Source organism: Bos mutus, chromosome 2 (genome assembly GCF_027580195.1).
Source record: "Bos mutus isolate GX-2022 chromosome 2, NWIPB_WYAK_1.1, whole genome shotgun sequence".
Classification (NCBI taxonomy): Eukaryota; Metazoa; Chordata; class Mammalia; order Artiodactyla; family Bovidae; genus Bos; species Bos mutus.
This window is the reverse complement of record NC_091618.1, coordinates 4,654,975-4,678,511: the sequence shown is the minus strand read 5'-3', so window position 1 is coordinate 4,678,511 and position 23,537 is coordinate 4,654,975. Positions and strand designations below refer to the sequence as shown.

The 23,537-nt window shown below is 52.8% G+C and overlaps 1 protein-coding gene across 3 annotated transcripts in view; it reads left to right on the top strand.

Annotated features, from left to right (window-relative positions):
• ECE1 (endothelin converting enzyme 1) overlaps positions 1-23,537 on the top strand; it is a 125,186-nt gene that overhangs the window by 97,586 nt on the left and 4,063 nt on the right. For all 3 annotated transcript variants that reach the window (XM_070382638.1, XM_070382627.1, XM_070382647.1), the window contains 9 exons: positions 4,053-4,195; positions 5,599-5,713; positions 12,239-12,349; positions 13,864-13,962; positions 14,598-14,675; positions 16,162-16,265; positions 20,020-20,130; positions 20,904-20,971; positions 21,669-21,859. In XM_070382638.1, coding sequence (XP_070238739.1) covers positions 4,053-4,195; positions 5,599-5,713; positions 12,239-12,349; positions 13,864-13,962; positions 14,598-14,675; positions 16,162-16,265; positions 20,020-20,130; positions 20,904-20,971; positions 21,669-21,859 — 1,020 coding nt within the window. The remainder of the gene's footprint in view (positions 1-4,052; positions 4,196-5,598; positions 5,714-12,238; positions 12,350-13,863; positions 13,963-14,597; positions 14,676-16,161; positions 16,266-20,019; positions 20,131-20,903; positions 20,972-21,668; positions 21,860-23,537) is intronic.

Here is a 23,537-nt window from a genome sequence, read left to right as displayed (position 1 = left end):
GGACTGCTCTGCTGTGGTGCATGGGCTTCTCACTGTGGTGCTTCTCTTGTTACAGCTCGCAGGCTCTAGAGCACAGGCTTAATGGTTGTGGCACACGGGCTTAGCTGCCCCGTGGCATGTGAGATCTTCCCAGATCAGGCAGGGAACCCGTGTCCCCTGCACTGGCAGGCAGATTCTCAACTGCTTGACCACCAGGAAAGCCCGGTTCTTACCTTTAAGTCACAGAATTTTTTGAGGCCAGGTTGAAAGGTATGGAGTGTCTCCAAGGGGATGGGTGCATATCACAAAATGACGTCTAGTGTTTAAAGAAGTGCTGGACGCCTGAAGCCTGGTATCCTGGCTGAGAATCCGCCTGCCCTGCCCATGGGGTTGCATGATGATGAGATGAGGCAAAGGCTGAGATCTCAAACTTTGCAAACTGGCCTGCAATTTGAACATGCGACAGCCATCGTTCTTAGTACTGTTCCTGTGTCATCAGTGATGATAGCCATGTCTCCAGCCCTAAACCAATTTGGCTCATTTCACCCTTGGACAGGAGAGAATGTCTTTTTGTTCCTTGGTATCTGGAAATGTAGTCTTCTTCCTACACTTCAGGTGACTCAGGAAGAGGTACCCCAGCCTTTCACAGTGTGGTTCTAAGAAGACATGTCCATGCCCAGCAGCAGTCTGAATTGAGGACCATGAATCAAACCTCCTTCCGCTGCTTCTCTAAGGGGCCTGAAGACCTTCCTATTCCTTCCTAGGACCTTCCACATCAATGACTGGGAATGAGCCCCATCCTCTGCTCTAAATTCTCTAGCTGAGGTGGAATCTGGGAGCATACATTCTCTCCCTTTGCAAGCCTCCTTGAGCTGGGGGCTTGGTGACGAGCAGGACTTTTCTTCAGCAGCAAGTGTGGAAAATAGAGCTCATCTGTGTACCTCAAAGGCTTAGAGTCACAAGTAGAAGGTCCTGATTGGTTAAAACAGCTGGTCCATGGACACGGACCCAGGCACACGAGTTTTAAGTTAGGTGTTCGCTAAAGCAATAAAGAGTGAAAATTTTGGTAAACAGCACACACCTGATTTCAGAGTTGTGGGAATTTACCTGCACAGAACACCTGCTGTCCCTAAAGGAACAGGCTTGTGTTAAGCACATAGGGATTTATCATCACCTGTATCTCTACCCTGATCGGAGTCCCAGTCACCAGCAGTTGTATGAAGCTCTCGTTAATTGTATAAACAGCAACGTTTTGTCAACTTGGCTATTCTCCCAGGGGTCTTTGCCAGCAAGTCACGCAGTCTCCTGGCACTGTTGAGCTCTGTTTGACCAGCTCACCTGGACACCATCACGTTTTGCAGCCACAGAAATTTGATGGGGAAGCCCAGAAGTTACTTGTTTAAGGGGCTCCTGCCAGGGAAAGAGGGTGGAATGGACAAGCTGGGAGGAAAAGAAGCTTGGTTTATTGAATAAGCCATCCCATGAGGCACTTGGCAGGGATTGTTGTCTTCATTGAAAGAAAGGCTGCAGAGTGACTTGAGGTCCCAGAGCTGGTTCATGGTGGAGACTGCAATCCAGGTCTCGCTCAGGACACAGCTGTGCCCAGCTCATCTTGCTCCCAGGCCGGCAGGGATGTGCTGGGTACACACAGCTCTCCCCAGCTCCGTGGGCGGTTTGCGATAGGTTATGTGGGAATACAGATCACCCCCCATCACTGAGAGCCAGTTGTTATATATATATTTTAATATTTATTTATTTATTTGGCTATGCTGGGTCTTAGTTGTGGCATGTGGGACCTACTTCCCTGACCAGGGATTGAACCCAGGCCCCCTGCCTTGGGAGCATGGAGTCTTTGCCACTAGCCCACCAGAAAAGAATCCCCGAGAGCCATTTGTTAAATATTTCCCAGCTTACCACCGCCCACAGGACTGGCCCCCTTCTGTCCTTTGAGGTCCTTGCTCCCCAGCAGCTGAGCTGCCCTTTAAAACCAGAGAGACTGTCAAGTGGGAGGTTTCCATGGCTGCCTGTGTCCCTGGAGGCATTATAAGTGTTTACCAGCTGGTTATGGGTTCATCAGTGTAACAGGTTGAGTTCACTTTCTTAATTGATCTTCCCGTATGAAGGCCATTTACAACGCAACTTTCACTTCCTTAATTTGTCTTTGCACTTTGCCCATTTTCAAGGCAACAAAGAACAGAATTTGGAATCAGTCCCAGGACCACTCCTGGGAGACTTTGAGCAATGAGTGCAATAGCTAATCAATGATTATAATAACTAACATTGATTGAGTGCTTGCTCAGTGCCAGATACCATTGATATTAGAGGCATTTGTACTGTGACACAGGATATGTAGTCCTGAAAAACCTTTCTGTAAAATTACAGGACTAAAAATAGCAGAACATATGGGGAAAATAGGACCAGAGCAGACCATTCGAAAGTTGTGTAACTAGAGGACATTATGCCAAGTGAAATAAGCCAGTCACACCAGGACAAATGCTGCATGGTTCCACATATGAGCTACAGAGTAGTCAGATTCACAGACAGAAGGTAGACTGTGGTTGTCTAGGGCTGAGGGTGGGGGAGGCATTGTTTAATAGAGTCCGTTTCAGTTTTGCAAGATGGAATCTGAGGATGGCTGGCGAATGTACTTAATGCCATAGATAAGATGGTAAATTTCACGTTATGTGCGTTTTACCATAATTATTTAAAATGTAGCATGACTTTGTAATCAAAACACTCCCAAGAGGGTAATTGGAACTTCGAGAGAGAGCTCGGCATGGCCGGAGGCTGCCTAGGGGGTGGAATGGCGCTCCCGGCTGTGGACACTGAGACCCTGCAGACAGACAGACGGGAGCTGTGTGCAAGTGGGCTGCCGTTCCGCGGGCCCAGGGCGAGTGCAGCCCTCTGGGATCTGAGTCATGCAAAGCAGGCGTGTGCCTCTGTGGGGACAGAGCCCTCCGGGTGCTGCTTTTAAATTTTCTTAAATTAGAGCTGACCGGCTTCCCATGTGTGCCGCAGCTGAGCTGAGGGCTCTCCCTTTCTTGCTGAGGTTAGCATCCTGCACTTGCTTTTCCAGCTTCCATGCCTGAGAAAAACTGCCCTGTGGACCAAAGCACTCTACACGCTCTACAGCCATCATTCTTGTAATGCCAATCATGTAGAGGACCGATCATATAGAAGCTGATGAATGTTACAGAAGCATTTGTTGAGTAAAACAGATGAGTTTAAGTTGTTTAATCCCCATAGTAACCCTATGGGATGGTTTCTGTGAAGATAAGCCTCACTTTTCAGAGATCCTGAGGCACAGAAAGTGAGGTATTAGTTGCTCAGTCGTGTCTGACTCTGCAACCCCATAGACTATAGGCCACCACAGGCTCCTCTGTCCATGGGATTCTCCAGGCAAGAATACTGGAGTTGCCACGCTCTCCTCCAGGGGATCTTCCCGACTCCAGGATCAAACCTGGGTCTTCTGCTTTGCAGGCGGATTCTTTACCATCTGAGCCACCAGGGAAGCCCAAGAATACTGGAGTAGGTTGCCATGCACTTCTCCAGGAGATCTTCCCAACCCCGGGATCAATCCTGGGTCTCCCGCTTTGCGGGCGGATTCTTTACCGTCTAAGCCACCAAGGAAGCCCTTGAGGCACCGAGGGCTTCATCAGCTTACTTGAGATCACACAGCTAGTAAGAGTGTGAACCCAGGCAGTTTGGCTCCAGATTCTGCACACCCCCATGACACACCCCTCTGAGGCTCAGTTTCTTCATCAATAAAGTGGGGATAAAGGTACCTACCACCTAGGCCTGTCGGGCAGTCTGGCTGAGAGAAGACGCGTGCCACCCTGCGGTGGCTCCTGGCGTTAGAGGGGCCTGACCGACAGCTGCTGCTTCTGTCCCCGTGTCTGTTCTTCTTCCATTTCAAGTTACAGTTTGGTGTTTGGCACCTCGTATGCGTCCTTCTGTGTACAGGGACTCTGACAGCAGTCAGCCAGCCTGACTTCTTCAGAAGAGCGACCTGGAGACCTGGGCTCTGAAGAGAGGCAGCCCAGCCAGAGTCACCCTGTCTGCTTCCCTTCCAGACCTTGGCGCCCGCCATCAACTGGCTGCCCTTCCTCAACACCATCTTCTACCCCGTGGAGATCAATGAATCAGAGCCTATTGTCATCTACGACAAAGAATACCTGAGCAAGGTCTCCACCCTCATCAACAGCACAGACAAATGGTAAGGGCACCCAGCGGCCGGGTCCAGGCCCCGCGAAGGCAGCCTTGAGGTCGCACACGGCCCCTCTGCTCAGCCAGGATGGGGACACGCTGACCCGGGAAACCGGCCCACGGGCTGGCTTTTTAAAAATCTTTATTTGGCTGTGCTGGGTCTTAGTTGCAGCACTCGGGAGCTTTTAGTTGCAATATGTGGCATCGAGTTCCCCAACCAGGGTTCGAACCGGGGCCCCTGCTTTGGGAGTACAGAGTCTTAGCCACTGGACCACTGGGAAGTCCCCTGGGCTGGCTTTTCTGAGAGGCTGCAGGGCACCCTGACTCCTCCACCGGCCCCCTTGGTAGCCTGGGGCACGTTTCTTTCCCTTTATCGGGTTCATCTTCCTCATCCATGAAATGAAGATACAAACAGCACTTACCGCACAGGGTTGTTGTGAGAACTGAGTGAAGCAGTTGGTGTGAAGTAAGTTAGCACAGTGCTGGCCCCGAATGGGACTCAGGAAGTGTTCGCTGACACTTGTAGTTAATACTTAGGATTGTTTTTAATTTTAAAGATTTGTTATAGGGAATTCCCTGATGATCCAAGGGTTAAGACTCTGGGCTTCCACGGCAGGGTCCCAGGTTCAATCCCTGGTCAGGGAGCGAAGATCCCACAATCCTTGTGGTATGGAAAAATAAAAAGGATGTGTTGTAGAAAATTTTTTAAACTACAGAAAAAAGCAACAAAAATTAAAATTACCTAGAGCGCTCATGTTGATCTTATGGGATGTGTGTGTGTGTGCGCGCATTTATAGAGAGAAGCATGGATATGTAAGTGAGAGAAAGAGAGAGATGGATGTTCTGATACATCGTTCCTCTTTTTCCCCATCATTGTGACCACATGGATAGTTTGCCTTTCCTTAACATTTATCATAAAATTTCCCCATGTCATCCCAGGCCTCTGCACGTCTCATTTTTCATAACTCCATGATAGTCCATCGAGTATAAATATGATTTCTTTATTCACCATTCCCTGCTGTCGGACATTTAGATCGGTTCCGGTTTGAGGCCAGATGTTCATTATAGTGAACACCCCGTGTGTGTGGAGGTGCCTTACCTACAAAGGTGATATCCGCCCCTGAAGACCCTCTGTGCTCTGGTGGCGGGGGCAGTGAGAGCTCCCATTCATGGAGACTTGGGCGCGGCTGGTCAGAGCGGCCTTTCCTGCCCGTCCGATTCTTAGGCCCCTTTTCCCATTTCTGGCCTTCTGGCCGGGACACCCTCAAGCTTTGGAAGTGGCCACCCCTTCCCTGCTTTGGCCGAGCGGCACCCACCATCCAGCATGCGTGTCTGTGACCCCTCGAGGTCAGCGGGGGGGCTTGCTGCATCTGGCCCCGGGCCCTTCTGAGCCTGTCTGTGCTGCTGCTGCAGCCTACTGAACAACTACATGATCTGGAACCTGGTACGGAAGACGAGCTCCTTCCTCGATCAGCGCTTCCAGGACGCCGACGAGAAGTTCATGGAAGTCATGTATGGGACCAAGAAGGTGAGCCTGTCGGCGTGCGTTTTCCCCCACACACGCTGAGCGCCTGCTGGGCACCAGGCCCTGCAACTCACAGGGAGGTAGGTGCCAGGCAGAGGAGGAAGAGGGCCGCCCAAGGGACCCGCCCTAGTGTGCATCAGTGCGCAGGAGGGGACCTAAGACAGTGGGGTGGACAGGGGCCTCCAGGGAGGGGCAGTTACACCGAGTCTTCAAGTATACGGGCTTCCTTCCCAGGTGGCTCAGAGGCAAAGAATCCGCCTGCCAAGGAGGAGACTTGAGTTCGGTCCCTGGGCCGGGAAGATCCCCAGCAGGAGAAAATGACAACCTATTCCAGTATTCTGGCCTGGGAAATCCCATGGGCAGAGGAGCCTGGCGGGTACAGTCCATGGGGTCGCAAAGGGTCAGACATGACTGAACTACGAGTATAAAATAGACCCAGAGATTTGGCTAATTTACTGCAAAAGGTGGCTTCTGTTCTCTCCCTCTGACTTCTCAGGTGCGATGGTTCTGAGGCTTCCTTGTGTAACAGAACTCACGTGACCGTCACATCCCTGCAGAGTGGGTGCCACCACCCTCAGCTCCCTTTTACACAGGGGCCCTCCAGTAATCCTACTTCTTCCCCATAAATATAAAAGCCTTGGAACAGCCCCCTGACTCCCAGAAAGTACGCCAGTGTCCGCCGATGTTGTTAGCCTCCCAGGCCCTGGTCCAAGGGGGTCTCTGCTACTTTAAATGCCCCACTGTGACCCCTGCCCACTGGCTACTTCCACCTTCTCCTCAAGGAAGCAGAGGTCATCTCTGTCGTGGGCACCGTGTGCCAGGCTCTGAGCACAGTGTCCAGACACTGAGGTGGGATCTGTGCCCTAGGCCCCCGTGCCTGCCGAGGGAGCTGGTAGAAACTACCAGTCCTCGCGGGTGCTGAGGGGACCCCCAACCTAGGGCCCTGGTGAGAAGCCGAGAGGTCCCCCAGCCGCAGAGCAGAAGCTGGAGAGCCAAGCCTTTGGCCAGCGCCCTGTCCCCACCAGGACCACTGCTTGCAAGACCCTAGAGGGTGGGCACAGCTGGCTCCCTGGACTCTGCCCCGCCACCCCTCCCAGAGTCCAGGGGGAGTGGGCGGGGCCAGATAAGGACTCAGGGGATGGCAGGATGTGGGTCTCACAGTTCATCCTGGGGCAGGGTTCTCCGTGTCCCTCTCTCTGGCGGGAAGGGGGCTGAGGAACAAGCCCTGAACCGAAGCAGAGGGGCTTCCTCAGCCCAGTGGCCTCCCTGGCCCTGCAGGGAAGGAGGGGAAGAGCTGGCTGCCCTGCCCGCCTCCCTGCTCCAGCTGCTCCTACCCTGGTCCAGCCCTGGAGGAGTGCCTAGGTGCAGACCTGAGCAGGCAGGGACTCTGCCCTGGAGCCCTGGGCCTCCCGGGGCCTTTATACAGGAGGGGCCTGACCAGGACCCGGCAAGGCAGTTACTGAGACGGCCCTGTGTGTGGAGCACACACCTCCATCATTGCTTTCCCCCGACCCCGCGGGTTACAGATGGGAAAACTGAGGCTCAGGGAGGAAAGGGCTTTCCCTAGTCACCCCGCAAGGAGAGGGTCAAGCTCAAATTCAAACCCAGATCTGGATAACTAGAACTTTTAGTACTTTTGGCTACCCACTATTGGTAATAATAAATAAAATATATAAAAAATATCCCTGCTGGATGTTTACCTTTATAGACATTATCTCCCCCAAGTTCCTACAATAGTGCTCAGTGTTGGAAACTATTACCATCATCCCATTTTACAAATGAGGAGACTGAGGTTCAGTGAGCAAAGGGACTTACTCAGAGTCACACAGCTCCTAAGTGGAGAAAGTGAAAGTGTTACTCGCTCAGTTGTGTCAACTCTTTGCGACCCCATGGTCTATAGTCCTCCAGGCTCCTCTGTCCAAGGGATTCTCTAGGCAAGAATACTGGACTGGGCTGTCATTCCCTTCTCCAGGGGTTCTTCCCAACCCCTGGAGAGCTGGATCGAACCCAGCTCTCCTGCATCGCAAGCAGATTCTTTATTGTCTGAGCCGCCTTGGAGTTCCATAAGTGGAAAGTGGCTTTCAAACCCAGCATGTCCGATTCCACAGCCTGTCCTTCTAAGCTCTGCACCACTCAGCTTCAGCTCTGCAGGAACCAAAAGTTACAACTGAGCGTCCTAATAGTTGCCAGAGGCAGCAGAGGGGAGGGCAGAGTGAGGAGTTGTCAAATAGGTACAGAGTTTCAGATCTGCAAGGTGAAAAGTTCTGGAGATTGGTTGGTAGATATAGAACTACTGGACTTTATACTTAGAGTTCCCTGGGCCAGGCTCATAGTGCAGCTGCCGCTCTGACTAGTGAGATGCTGAGAGCTGCTGGGACACATGGAGGCCTGGGCAGAAGCAGGGGTAGCTGGGAGACCCTGCAGGTACGAGGCTCTGGGCCGGGGGTCGCTGGATGCCCCCGGATGGAGGGATACTGCCTATCTATTTCTCCTTCTCCAACCCTCCTCACCCCCTGTCATGACTGCTCCTGGGTCCTGGCCGGGTCCACCCAGCTTGTATCCAGCACAACTCACAGGACAGCCCTGTGTGACCTTGGGTAGTCCTGGCGCCTCTCTCAGCCTCCGTTTTCCCATCTTTTGTTTGGGGTCATTCCTGATCTCATCTCACAGGACCCTGGGGAATGGCTTCCATGTGGGAAAACACTTTTAATTTCCTAAAGCTTTATGGAGCGTCCAGTTGTCCACTGATATAGGGAGATAATAACGCAGACCTTTGCGTCAGAAGATCTGAATTTCCACTGCCTCCTCTGACCAGACAACCTTTTTTTAATATAATTTTATTTAGTTATTGATATATTTTTGGCTGCTCCGGGTCTCCCGCTGCTGTGCGCAGGGGCTTTCTCTAGTTGCAGTGCTCTGATTTCTGGCTGTGGTGACTTCTCTTAGAGTGGAGCACGGACTCCAGGTGCACGGGTTTCAGTGGTGGTGGCACACGGGCGTAGTTGCCCTGTGGCATGTGGGACCTTCCCGGACCAGGGATTCAACCCGCACCCCCTGCATTGGCAGGCAGATTCTTTACCGCTGGACCAGCAGGGAAGTTCCTAACCTAACATAGTTAGGTTAGGAATAAATTCCTAACATAGTTCAGTTCAGTTCAGTTGCCCAGTCGTGTCCAACTCTTTGCGACCCCAGGGACTGCAGCACACCAGGCCTCCCTGTCCATCACCAACTCCCGGAGTTTACTCAAACTCATGTCCATTGAGTCGGTGATGCCATCCAACCATCTCATCCTCTGTTGTCCCCTTCTCCTCCTGCCCTCAATCTTTCCCAGCATCAGGGTCCAAGGGACTCTCAAGAGTCTCCTAACCACACAGCCTTGGGCAAATCACTTCATTAGATCAGGGAGCTTAGTCTTTCTATCTGCAAAATGAAATAACTCATCACTGCCCTGTTTACCAGAGGGCTGACTGGGATTACACAGGGGGATCCCCACAAAGTCTGCTCTAAAGGGTACCACACTCCACAAAGGAGCACAGAGAGAACCTGCTTCGTAAGGTTGTAGGAGGGTTCTAGGGAATAGGGCCCAGAACCAGTTCAATTCAGTCGCTCAGTCGTGTCGGACTCTTTGTGACCCCATGGACTGCAGCAAGCCAGGCCTCCCTGTCCATCACCAACGCCTAGAGCTTGCTCAAACTCATGTCTATCGAGTCAGTGATGCCATCCAACCATCTCATCCTGTCATCCCCTTCTCCTCCTGCCTTCAGTCTTTCCCAGCATCAGGGTCTTTTCCAATGAGTCAGCTCTTTGCATCAGGTGGTCAAAGTATTGGAGTTTCAGCTTCAGCATCAGTCCTTCCAATGAACATTCAGGACTGATTTCCTTTAGGATGGACTGGTTGGATCTGCTTACAGTCCAAGGGACTCTCAAGAGTCTTCTCCAACAGCACAGTTCAGAAGCATCAATTCTTTGGCACTCAGCTTTCTTTATGGTCCAACTCTCACATCCATACATGACCACTGGAAAAGGTCTGTATAGCTTTGACTGGACGGACCTTTGTCAGTAAAGTAATGCACCCAGTAGATGTTTAATAAGCATTAACTACTGGTGCTGATGCTGTTAGGCTTGTTGTGCATCTGCTTCTCCCCCCGGATGTTCTGGGTGCTTCGACTGAGACGCTTGAGGGCAGGACCTAGCCCTAGCTGTCAGGGTACAGCTGAACTGCTCAGAGCACACTGGCTATGTGAATTAATGAACACACACGTGAATGGATGGGTTTATGCAGAGAATCTCTTGAGAAGACAATGAATAAGAATCGGTCCATGATTCAGCCACCCCAGCCTGGAGCCTTCACGGAACCCAGGAGCTACAGTCCTCTGGTCCTGACCTCCTGCGTGGTCGGCCTCTGTACCCAGGGCAGGGTGGGGAGAGTTTAAATGGATTTAACAACCAGGAAGTAAAAGAACTTAGAAAAGGCTGGAGGGCCTTTTTCTTTCTTCCCTCTGGTATTTAAGGATCTTTTAAACTAATGTATAATTTGTTATTGTTTTTGTCTAGTGGCTGAGCCATGTCTGACTCTTCTGCGACCCCATGGACTGTAGCCCACTAGGCCCCTCTGTCCATGGGATTTCCCAGGCAGGAATACTAGAGTGGGTTGCCATTTCCTTCTCCAGGGGACCTTCCCAACCCAGGGATGCAACCCGAGTCTCCTGCTGAGCAGGTGGATTTTTTACTGCTGAGCCACGTGGGAAGCCCAACTACATACCAGTAGATGGGGAAACAGTGGAAACAGGGAGAGACTTTATTTTTGGGGGGCTCCAAAATCACTGCAAATGGTGACTGCAACCGTGAAATTAAAGACACTTGCTGCTTGGAAGAAAGTTATGACCAACCTAGATAGCATATTCAAAAGTAGAGACATGACTTTGCCAACAAAAGTCTGTCTAGTCAAGGCTATGGTTTTTCCAGTAGTCATGTGTGGATGTGAGAGTTGGACCATAAAGAAAGCTGAATGCCTAAGAATTGATGCTTTTGAACTGTGATGTTGGAGAAGACTCTTGAGAGTCCCTTGGGCAGCAAGGAGACCCAACCAGTCCATCCTAAAGGAAATCAGTCCTGAATATTCATTGGAAGGACTGATGCTGAAGCTGAAACTCCAAACTGTGGCCACCTGATGGGAAGAGCTGACTCATTGGAAAAGACCCTGATGCTGGGAAAGATTGAAGGAAGGAGGAGAAGGGGATGACAGAGGATGAGATGGTTGGATGGCATCACCGACTCAATGGGCATGAGTCTGAGTAAACTCTAGGAGTTGGTGATGGACAGGGAGGCCTGGCGTGCTATGGTCCATGGGGTTGCAAAGAGCTGGACATGACTGAGCGACTGAACTGAACTGAATGGACTAAAAATGTGTACATTAAGTATGCAGTTCAGTGAGTGTTGACAAATGAAATCGCTCCGTTACCACCAGCCCAATCAGGGTGGCGAGCGTGTCCATCACCCATTTGTCCAGAGTGCTCTGTGTAGGAGGCTCCCTTGCGCCCCCATCGGTGCCCCCATCAGCCCTGTCCCCCCAGAGGTGGGTGTAGATGGAACCACACGCCATGTGGGCTTCTTTTGCTCGGCCTAACGGCAGTGAAATTCACCCATGTCGTGTGCGTCCGTCGCTCCTTCCCCTTTTGTTGCCGAGTCGCGTGCTGTTGTATGAAAATACCACATTTTGTTCATCCATCTGCCTGTCGACGGGCATCTGGGTTGTTTTCAGTTGATGGCTATTGTGAAGCAGGCTGCCCTGAGCCTGGGTGATTTTCACCACCTGTGCTTCAGAGTTAAGAGGACCAGCTTCCCTGCAGCGTGGGGGTTTGTGTGATCAGGGCCACCGCTTGTGGTCATGTGGACTGTCCACAAAGGCGGTCTGGGCAGAGGAGCAGGCAGGCTGAGCCCAGCCCAGGTGCCTGGCCCCAGGCCCAGCTCCAGAAGGCTGCAGCCCAGCCTCCAGCACATCTTGTGGGCTGGTGGGCTTGTGAGTGAGACCGAGGTCGGATGAACTTCGGTCATCCCACAGGGTCCCGGTGGTGGCTGTTTCTCCAAGAGGCTTTAAATGGGGCTGCAGCCCTTCTGGGGTTTTCTGTTACTTGGGGGTAGAAAGGGAACTTCCCAAGGTTCTTTGCGACCAGGATCCTTAGCGTCCTCCAGGAGAGAGGAGGGGTGTGGGGTGTGCAGTCCGGCACGTCATGGTTCCGGCGGCAGGGCGACTGGAGCAGCGGCTTCCCCTTGTGGACTGTGTCCTCATCTGCCTCCCAGGTCTGTTTTGGTGGCTCTGCAGGATACCTTAGCATCTGTGGAGTGCTCTGCAGGAAGCGATTGATGGCAGAGATTAGGGTGATCCCCGGGCCTTTTGGTCCAGTGCCTAAAATAACTTCCGCTGGGTCAGGAAAGGTCTCCCTCAAGTTCTGGACAGAAGCACAGACCCCGCTCTGCCACCTCCTGGACAGACAGTGTCAACTAACCCCTCTGACTTGTGTTTTCCAGACGTGTCTTCCCCGCTGGAAGTTTTGTGTGAGTGATACAGAGAACACCTTGGGCTTCGCCCTGGGCCCCATGTTCGTCAAAGCGACCTTCGCTGAGGACAGCAAGAACATAGTAAGTGCCCCCCCACACACGGAGGCCGTGACATCACACCCGCCTCCCCCGTGAGCCTGCCAGGCCGCGCTCTCATCCGCTCTGGACTGGCTCTACCCCGGGCCAGGGCTCCGGCCCTAACTCCAAGGTTCCATTTTCTAAAGCCTTGCGTAATCTGAGTTACCTACCACAGAGAATATGATCATAGTGGCAGGCACTTTGTCTGTAGGATTTCACGTAGCCCTCCCCGCTTCCCAGGGAGGTTAGTCTGGCCGTCTCCGCCTCCAAGGGTAGGCAGGGCCCAGAGAGGTCATGTTGACAGAACAGCTTGACATGAAGTGGTGGTGGCCACAGGACGCCTGTGGCTGAGCGCCTGGAGACAGCTGGGCCCCAGCCTGGATGCCGGCTTTGTCTCTTCCTGGTGGGGGGTCTTGGGACAATACTCTGAGCCCAAGGACATGGAGGTGGGCGCGTCCATCCCTCAGGTGGAGACTGAACGGCATTGTGCACACGACAGCAACCGGAGCGGAATGCGGGCTCAGGGAGGGGTAGCCGCTGTGGCATTACTGTTGGGGTTCAGTCGCTGACTTGTGTCCAACTCTTTGAGACCCCACGGACTGCAGCACCCCAGGCCTCCCTGTCCTTCACCACCTCCCAGAGTTTACTCAAACTCGTGTCCATCGCGTCAGTGATGCCATCCAGCCATCTCATCCTCTGTCACCCCCTTCTCCTCCTGCCCTCAGTCTTTCCCAGCATCAGGGTCTTTTCCAACGAGTTGGCTCTTTGCATGAGGTGGCCAAAGTATTGGAGCCTCAGCTTCAGCATCTGTCCTTCCAATAAATATTCAGGCTTGATTTCCTTTAGTACCATTTTTATTACTAACTTTAACTGCACAGATTTTTTATTTGCAGTCAGAGGTTAGCAAACTGACTCAAACCTCGTACGTGACCTGCCTGTTAGTGGCTGATGCAGATTCTGAGTCACGTTCTGTCCGTCTTCAGTCTGTCTGCTCCTCCTGCTGCCCGACTCCCCCTTCCCCTGCTCCGGAGTCTTTTTCAGCCTCTGGATCTGCTTTTGACATTCATCTCCAGCCTGAACAGTCTTTCTGGAACCACCCCTCAGAACTCGGCTTCTCTAGATGTTAAAGCCCAGTCCATCCAGAAGGAATTCCGTGAGCCACTACCTCTGAGAACAGATACACATCCTAGGATTTCTGAAAAGAATCACAGCGCACGGCACAGGCACCCCTAAGTCCCGCCGTAAGAGTCTTTTCCAGTGTTCCCAGAGCTTGCCCTGAGTGTATTTGACCAGGGAGCCCTGTTTATAGAAATCTGTCTCTTCTCACGGGATGCTAGCGTTTAGAGGAAGGAGGTTGGGGAACCATGGCTGTGGACCCCCTTCCTCAGCCCAGCACCTCGGAGCACAAGGCCTGGAGCCAGGATCTGAGTTTAGTCTCTGGCCCCACAGCATCCTTCTCCATGGGATGCCCGCTGCCCATGGACAAGTTCAGTGCCCACACGTGACTGTCTCCTCAGGCCAGCGAGATCATCCTGGAGATCAAGAAGGCATTTGAAGAGAGCCTGAGCACTCTGAAGTGGATGGATGAAGATACTCGGAAATCGGCCAAGGAAAAGGTGAGGCTGGCCAGGAGCTGGGAGGGGCCCTGCACAGAGGGCCACGACCTCCGAGGAGGAGGTGGGCGAAGGAGGGACTGGCTCTAGCCAGTGAGCCCAACACGGATGCTGTGGGTAGTCCAGCACGATGGCGGGAGAGCCGTGAACACGTAGCTCGGATTAATGACCGGGTGAAAACAGAATGCTAAGTGTGCAAGGGAGGGACTTCCCTGGTGGCCCAGCGGCTAAGACTCTGCGATCCCAACGCTGGAGGCCCGGGTTCGACCCCTGGTTGGGAAACTGGATGCCACGTGCTGCAACTGAGACCCAGCACAGCCAGATAAATATAATTTAAAAAAACATATGTGCAAGGGAGAGGTACAGAGTGATGTGACGAAGGATTGGATACGGTCCAGTGGAGGCAGGGAGGCCACGGAAAGCTTCCCTGGAGAGGTGACATTGAGGCAGAGATCGCAAGGATAGGGAGAGTTAGACAAGAGAAAGGATCCCAAGGATAGGGAGAGTTAGACAAGAGAAAGGAACAGGAAGGCCCTGAGCGGGAGGGGCCTGGCTGCTTTCCCTGGGCCCCGACCTTGAGCCCGGCACCCACAGAGCCCTGCTGAGCGCTCACTGTCCTCCGTGTCTCTCCTGCCCAGGCGGACGCGATCTACAACATGATAGGCTACCCCAACTTTATCATGGACCCCAAGGAGCTGGACAAAGTGTTCAATGACGTGAGTGGCTCCCTTGCATTCTGCCCCCTTGCATTCCTGAAATGCCCCTGGGGGGCCTCCACTTGGGAAAGGGCAGAGGCTGCTCTGGGTGGGCTGCTGGAGGCACCATGACTGTCAAGACGTCTTGAGATGAAGTGGTGTGGGGTCTGGGGATGGACTGGGCACCAGGGGGCCAATCTCTCCTCCTTCCTCCCCTGGGGCCAGCCAGTGGCCCCTGCCTCCCAGGACCTACCAGCAGTCCTTGGCCAGCACAGCATAGTCCGCTCCATTCAATGAGTGGGAGATAATGGGGGAGGGGGGCGACCAGAACCTAGAAGGCATAACTGCATCCCTAAAAGCATCAGAGTGGAGCCCCCTATAGCTCCCAGCCCCCAGAGAAACCTGGACCTGCCTCCTGTCCCCGGCTTCTCCCCACCTCCCCGGAGAAACCTGGGCCTCTTGTTCAGACCTTGAAATGCTAACGGGAAGGAGGAAGCCTAAACCCCAGGTGCACGTTTAAGCTGAATTTAGGCAGCGGGGTGGTTGATGCGTCCCTGGTGGTTAGAGCTTTGGGCAAATCACTCCGTTAAATGGATTGTGCTTCTGCCCCGAACGCTTTATACCTTGTAATTGAAATTTGTGAATTCAGGCATTTGTGAAATTATAATAACCTCTCGTTGTGGTTATATTTAAAACCTAAGAATATGAAAATTACAGCTGAGAATATGGGACTCATCCGCAGCCTTTTTCCTTGAGAATAATTTTAGATGCTCCAGGGTATCATGATACAAGATGAGGGGCTCCTGGAGACAGCCCAGGCAGACCCCATCTGGATTAGAGTCCGGACCCCAAGGGCCTGGCCTTTCACTGGAGCCCTGATGTAAAGAGCAGGTCTGAGAGAGAACCTCACACCTGTGGCAAGAGCCAAAAGGCCAGGCTGAGTGGGGAGGAAGGTGTGCAGTCATACCTGCGCCCTGGTAGTTCACAGATCCCAGCTGCATTTATGAGATCTGTGCTGGCCAGTGTGGCAGCTACTGGCCACAGGTCCCTACTTTAGAGAATTAAAATCAATTAGTTCATTAAATTAAAAGGTTGCACTCGCCACATTTCAAATGACCTAGAGCCACATGTGGCTGATGTCGACAGTACCTGACAACGTGTGCATAGAACCTGGCCATCATTGCAGAAAGTTCTGGACCCCGCTGGACGTATTGCCCACCCAAGGCCCTGGCACGATGGCACGGGCTTCCTGTTGCCCCGAGACCCTGCTGGGCCGCCCTAGGTGAAGCTCTTAGTGTGCCCCTGAAGGGAGAGGGCGCCAGCCCCGGCCAGAATGCGGGCCAAGAAAAGTGCCCCAGCCTGCAGCCCCTCGCCCCTCGCTTTTGTCTGCCCTGCGGACCAGTGCCCAGGCCACGCGGGGTTTCAGCTTCCTCAGTTTTAGAAGACAGGGTTTGCATTCAAGGACCTGAGCGTGCTCTGACCCTGTGACTTGTTCCCTCCTGCCCAGTACACCGCTGTGCCAGACCTCTACTTCGAGAACGCCATGCGGTTTTTCAATTTCTCCTGGAGGGTCACTGCCGACCAGCTCCGGAAAGCGCCCAACAGAGATCAGTAAGTCCCTGGGCCTCACTGGGAGGACGCTGGCTCCCGCAGGCGGGTGTGGGGGCCCAGCGCTCCTTCAGCCTGAATCGTGTGCGGGGATGTAACTGTCCTGACGGCCCTCTGAGCCGCGGGGACTGGTGTTATCCCACTCAGATGCCGGGAGCCGGGATCAGCCTGAGCCCAGTGTCCTCAGTGTCCAGCCTGTTGGCAGAGGGGGTCCACCTGACATCACTGCCCAGCTCTGCCGCTGCAGCCTTCAAGGCTTTGCTTCATTGTCTGCAGATAAGATGTGTGTGTGCGTGTGTGTGTGTGCGCGCGCGCACGTGTATTCAGTTGTCTGACTCTGCAACCCCATGGACTGTAGCCCACCCGGCTTCTCTGCCCATGGGATTTCCCAGGCAGGAAGACTGGGGTGGGTTGTCAGTTGCTACTCCAGGGGATCTTCTGGACCCTGGAATCAACCCCACTTCTCCTGCGTCTCCTGCGTTGCAGGCTGATTCTTCACTTGTTGAGCCATCAGGGAAGCCAAAGGGCGAAAGCCACTTCTTTCTCTTTGCCGCTGGCTCCCCCTTGTGGACAACAGGGGTTTGAACAGCTCTGTTTCCTCTTTTTTTCTGTCTTCAACCACGGTACACCCTAAACATACAAGAAAGTGGTCTTTTATCTCCAGAATACGGTGCAAGCACTACCCCAGTGTTGTGAATTTACTAGAAGTCTTTTAGCTTAAACTTTTCCATTTAAATTAAGTCTCCTACTCATTAATGTATCCACACTTAATGCATATCTGTGGGACTCATCTGGAGGAGACATAGTGACTAGCTAGGCTCTCGGAGAAAATACCCTTTCTGTCTCACTCCACTCCCCACTGGTCCTTCATATCAGAATGATCATTGGGAGGCCAAATTTTTCATTAATATCTACCATCTGAGCCTCTTCTATGCTCAAAAAAAAAATCATTGAACCCCCAAAAACTTGTTTACGGGGATTGTACTGACTTTTCTGAAAATTTTGTGAAAAAGAACTGTTCTTCTAAAGTTTACTAAAAAGAGAGGTATAGTTTTACTTTTTACAAGTTTCTTTAATGTCTGGCTTAATGGAAGACAGCAGGGTTCTCACATCTGCTCCTGCCTTCAGTCTGTTGCAATGTATCGTTTTGAAATATGTAAAGATACTCTGGCCCTACACAGACATGTAGTTAGAAAAGGAAAGAATATTTTAGCAGTCCTTTTGATACATGTGTACATGCCTCGTTGATACTACTCCAAAACGTGGCAGGCAGTAATTTTTTTAAATTAATTTTTATTGGGGTATAGTTGCTTTACAATATTGTGCTAGTTTCTACCGTAAGGAAAATGAATCAGCCACACGCATACGTATGTCCCTGCTTTTTCAGATTTCCCATTGAGGTTGCCACAGAGCACTGAGCAGAATTCCCTGAGCTATACAGTAGGTTCTTATTAGTTATCTATCTGATTCATAGTATCAGTAAGGCGATGGCAGCCCACTCCAGTACTCTTGCCTGGAGAATCCCAGGGACAGAGGAGCCTGGTGGGCTGCAGTCCACAGGGTCGTGAACAGTCAGACACGACTGAGCGACTTCACTTTGACTTTTCACTTTCATGCATTGGAGAAGGCAATGGCACCCCACTCCAGTTCTCTTGCCTGGAAAATCCCATAGATGGAGGAGCCTGGTAGGCTGCAGTCCATGTGGTCTCAAAGAGTCAGACACGACTGAGCGACTTCACTTTGACTTTTCACTTTCATTCACTGGAGAAGGAAATGGCAACCCACTCCAGTGTTCTTGCCTGGAGGATCCCAGGGACGGGGGAGCCTGGTGGGCTGCCGTCTGTGGGGTCGCACAGAGTCGGACACGACTGAAGCGACTTAGCAGCAGCAGCAGCAGCGTGGTATCAGTAGTGTATATATGTTAATTTCCCTCTCAATCCCCCCACCCTCCTTTCCCCCCTTGGTGTCCATAGGTTGTTTTTTACTCTGTGTCTCTGTTTCTATTTTGAAAATAAGGTTGTCTGGTTAATTGCACCGCAGAGTCTGAAACCAGTTCGTAAACTTTTCACTTTGTTGCACTACTGTTCCATCAGTGTGCCTTGCGCTTTGAATGGATCCTTCCTTTGCCCACGGGTGACTTTGCAACACCATGCAGTGGCCATTTGGAAAACAGTGCTTCACTGAGTCTCACGTATCTTCCTAACAGTGCCATCTTCATTATACATTATATGTCTGAAAAAAGTCTACATCGGGTAATGTTGCTGTTGACCTCAAGAGAAAAAAGTCTTTAAGTATTGGACAGCTATCAAGTTTGCCGTGGCCGACACCAGTTTTTCAAGTTTTTGCTTGAAATTTCAGTTGTTTTGAAACCTTGAGTTTTTCTCATTGGCAACAAACCGCGTCAGTTGTTTTGCTTGAGGTGATGCGCTCACTGTTTTTCAAGAAAACGCCTGTCAAACACCCATCATCCTCTCAAGTACAAATGGCATTCCGTGAAAAAAACAGAAATGCTGGGACTTCTTGGTGGTCCACTGGTTAAGACTCCATGTTTCCAATGCAGGGACGTGGGTTCAATCCCTGGTCAGGGAACTAAGGTTCCACACGCCACAGTGTGGCCAAAAGTTTAAAAAAAGAAATAAAAACAGAAATGCTTACAAGTGCTTCCCATCTGGTCACAGACTGTTAAGAGACTTGCACTCAAGGGTCTAGATTTAATGAAGGTAATTATTATGCTGCATCATCAAGGATGTTCTTAAGTGAACAGATTTTATTTTTTTTTTATTGGTGAAGAACATGGTGACCCACTGAACTGGTACCACTGCCTTGACTCAGCGGAGGCTCCGGCAGTTTTACCCAGCGTTGCCTTTCCCCCATCCGTATAATGTCAACACGGTGGGAAAGGTAAATAGCATCTTACTATTTTAATGAAAATAGTTTCGGCCTCACAGAGCCCCTGAAAGGGAGTTGGGGGCTTCCCATCTCAGCAGCAGCAGCAGCAGCATCTCACCAGGTATCCGTGCAGCACACTTTGAAAACTGCTGACACGCTCATTTTTGAGCCTAGAGAGTCATGACTTTTTAGTGTAGAATGGTCCATTTTGTTCCTTGTGTTTTTTTTTTTGAGATGTTCAACATTTTTAATAGTGAAATGAAATGAAATATAAAATGAGATTTCATTGTACACTTGCTAACACGGCTAAAGTTGATAGTTTCTAGTGCGGAAGAAGATGCTGGGCACCTGGAAATATCCAGCCTGGCAGGTGGAGGTGTAAAATGGTACAACCATGGTGGAGAACGGGGAGCTTTTTTCTCGTTTTTGGTTTTTAATTTTTATTGCAGTGCAGCTGATTTACAAGGTTGCATTAGTTTCAGGGGTACAACGAGATGAACCAGTTAGTTCTCCACGTACATAATCCACTCTTTTTAGATTCTTTCCCCGTATAGGCCTTACAGAGCCTTGAGAAGTCTCACCCCCCGTGCTGTACAGTAGGTCCTTACTAGTTAACGCATTTCGCTCTTTGCCGGGGTCTCACTGTTCCACTGTGCGATGTGACATCGAATTCAACCAATTCCTTCCTAACAGACATTTGGGTGTTTCTAGTTTCCTCTCTCAAAAGCAGTGCTACCTCATGCTTGCATGCCTTGGGCCGGGGTCCAGCGGAATCCACACTTTGAGGGCTCCCGACACGCCCCGGATGGGCTGTCCCCGCCTACCGCCCTCCGTGAGGTCGGATCTTCCACGTGAGTCTCGCTTGCAGGTGGAGCATGACCCCGCCCATGGTGAACGCCTACTACTCGCCCACCAAGAACGAGATCGTGTTTCCGGCCGGAATCCTGCAGGCGCCATTCTACACCCGCTCTTCACCCAAGTAGGACGCTCCTGAGGCTCCATCCCATCTCCTCCCTGCCCCCCCCACCCCCGCAACCCCTCAGCAGACCCCCCCCCAGGCCAGCCTGACAGCTGGGTCAGCCCCCTCCAAACCTGTCTCACCGAGGGCTCCTTGTTCCACTGGCCAGGAGACGTTGCCATGGAAACAACACTCTCACTCCCTGTGCTTCCCTCCGGGGTCTCCTAGACCTCAGAGTCCCTACACAGTGAGAACTCAGGGCTCATCATGGAGGCAGTTCAGTTCAGTCGCTCAGTAGTGTCCGACTCTTGGCAGCATGCCAGGCCTCCCCTGTCCATCACCAATTCCGGAAGCCTGTTCAAACTCATGTCCATCAAGTCAGTGATACCATCATGGAGGCAGGAGCCCCAAACAGGGGAGTGCCCCTCTAGTGATATTCTAGAACAGTCTCAGCTGGGAAGTTGGGAAGGGTGAGAAGTCTCAGAAGTGAATTCCCCACAGGCCTGGATCTGAACAGGCTTGCTCTCTGCTGGCTGAGTGGCCCTTGGGCAAAGTAGCTGAACCATCCCACACCTCCATTTGCTCCCTTACAGTCAGTTACTGAGGCCTAGCTCTTCGCACTGACCCAAGAGGGCAGTGCCTGGCACGGTGCTTGGAGTGCAGCTGGCTCTCCAGGTTGTGACTGGCTCTGGGCCCGGCTGGAGCCCTGCAGGACTCTGCTGTGTCTCCAGACTGAGGAAGTGGTGGGCCCGTCCCGCACGGCATCACTCTCACCCCCGTGTCTCCCCTTCCAGTGCCTTAAACTTCGGCGGCATCGGCGTCGTCGTGGGCCACGAGCTGACTCATGCTTTTGATGATCAAGGTACGGGTTCCTCGGGGTCCTCTTCAGATGAATCCCCACCTTCCTGGCACCGCTGCTCCTGCTTTTGCTCCTATGCATCTTAGCCTTGGAGACAGGAGGAGATGGAAAGTTAAAATCCTGGCCCAGACACCTGCCAATTTGTGTGCCCTCTCACAAGCCCCATCATTTCCTCAGGCCTCTATTTTCTTATCTATAAAATGGGTGTGCTGATCATGTGGTGATTATGAGGACTGGGCAGGCTCACAGTGGGACACCCCGCTCCCCGAAGGTGTGAGGTGCTGGGGGGTAGTACAGTGCTCCCCCTGTAGTCAGTGGGGAGCGAACATTCCTCCACTACCCCAGAGACTTCTCTGGTCCAACGACAAGTAGAAGAGTTAGTGCCTCACCAGCTAACGTCCAGAATCCCCCTCATTGCCTCCTGCCTTGGGGACCCTGAGACACAAAATGAGGAGGCAGGACCTTCCTGTGACCTTTGCGCTGCCCGCTGCCTTCCCCCAACCGCTGGGCGCAGGGTCAGAGGCCCTTCACCAGCCTCGACCGTGAATACAGCTGCACCGGAACTTTGAACGTGCGGGTCCTTAGGCGGGTCACGTTCCTCCCTCCCCCACCCACCCCAGATGGCTGATGCATCCGGGCCCTTCAGTGCCCAGCTGTGTCTCTCCCCCGCCCAGCCTGACGCTGCCCTCTGACCCCGCAGGCCGAGAGTACGACAAGGATGGGAACCTCCGGCCCTGGTGGAAGAACTCGTCCGTGGAGGCGTTCAAGCAGCAGACCGAGTGCATGGTGGGGCAGTACGGCAACTATAGCGTGAACGGGGAGCCGGTGAACGGCCGGCACACCCTCGGCGAAAACATCGCCGACAACGGGGGCCTCAAGGCGGCCTATCGGGTAGGAGGCCCCTCCCTGCACACCCCAGACCCAGCTCTGGGTCTGTCCAGATGCTTCTCGGTTAAGAGTGGTGGGCATGCACAACGGCATCTTTGGGCCTCAGTGGCCGCATCTGTGGAATGGGTGGCAGTGCGGACCGAGTGAAAGGGTGTCTGTGAAGCGCCCGGCTCGGACCTGGCACACACAGGCTGTGTACCCCAAGTCCACCCCCCACTGAGGGTCATCAGAATGGGCTTGGGCTGGACCCACCTGAAGACCTGCCTGTCCCTCCCTTTGCAGGGGAAGCCGCCCCTGACCCAGGCAGCGGTGGGCCAGGGTGGGGAGGGAGGGGGACACTGCTCACGGAGCCAGTTCTGGCTCCAGTCCTGGTTCTGGAGTGAGTCACTCAGCCTCCCTGAGCCTCTGTGCATGTGGCTGTGTTCGTCCCTGCATTGCTGGGTGTGAGAGAGATGGCACGTGACGGCTTGGGCGCCGGGTCTAGTCCGGGGGTGGCCCTCGGCGATGTTGGCTGAGTTGGAAGAGAGAGATGCCAGAGGCTAAGGCAGAGCCTCCTCCTCCTCCCCGTGGCAGCGAGAGCAGGAAGCCCGAGAGATGCTGTGTGCTGAGGCCTGTGGGCCGGGGCCACTGGGAACTCTACGATTAGGTATTTCATGCCAACTGTGCAGGAGATGGAGAAGGCGATGGCACCCCACTCCAGTACTCTTGCCTGGAAAATCCCATGGACGGAGGAGCCTGGTAGGCTGCAGTCCATGGGGTCACGAAGAGTTGGACATGACTGAGCGACTTCACTTTCACTTTTCACTTTCATGCATTGGAGAAGGAAATGGCAACCCACTCCAGTGTTCTTGCCTGGAGAACCCCAGGGACAGGGGAGCCTAGTGGGCTGCCGTCTGTGGGGTCGCAAAGAGTCGGACACGACTGAAGCGACTTAGCAGCAGCAGCAGCAGCAGTGCAGGAGACAGAACCAACCAGAAACAACCCAGAAACATCCGGTGACTTGCCCGACGTCTGTTAGTCGGGGAAAGTGTGTTGCAAACTTTTGACCCGCTGTTTTGGTGCTGGTGGTTCTGGGACGAAACAGCGACGGGTCCTGCTCTCATGAAGCCCCCAACTGTAGCGGGTCAGGGATGGGGAGGAAGGCAGTTCACACCTCCATGGATAAATGTGATGATGTCAGGTGCTGATAAGATGAAGAAGACAAGACAGGCCAAAGGAATAAAGAGAAATAGGGGAGAGGGTGGTCAGGGGAGGCCTTCTAGAGGGGATGACCTTTGAACGGAGTCTAGTAGGGTGAGAAAGAGGCAGGGAAAGAAGAGTAAATGCCGAGGCCGCGAGGTGGACCCAAGCCTCGCGCAGCCCAGGACAGGAAGAAGGACGTGGCAGGGATGGAGGGTATGGCCCGGTGCAGGAGGGGCGGCCGGAGGAGTGGCTGTCCCGGCTACGGCCTCTGTTGACTGAGCAAGGACCTTGGGGTTTATTCTGGCTGCAGTGGGAGCCACTGCGGGGGTTTGCACAGGGGAAGGATCTGCGTCACCCTCTACAACCAGGTCAGCAGACCTACAGCCTGGGGACCACATCCAGCCCTTAGCTGGCTAAATCAATAAAAATAAATCAAAGTTGTGGAAGAGAGGGGACAGCTACACCCACTCATCTCCATGGTGCCTGTGATTGCTTTCAT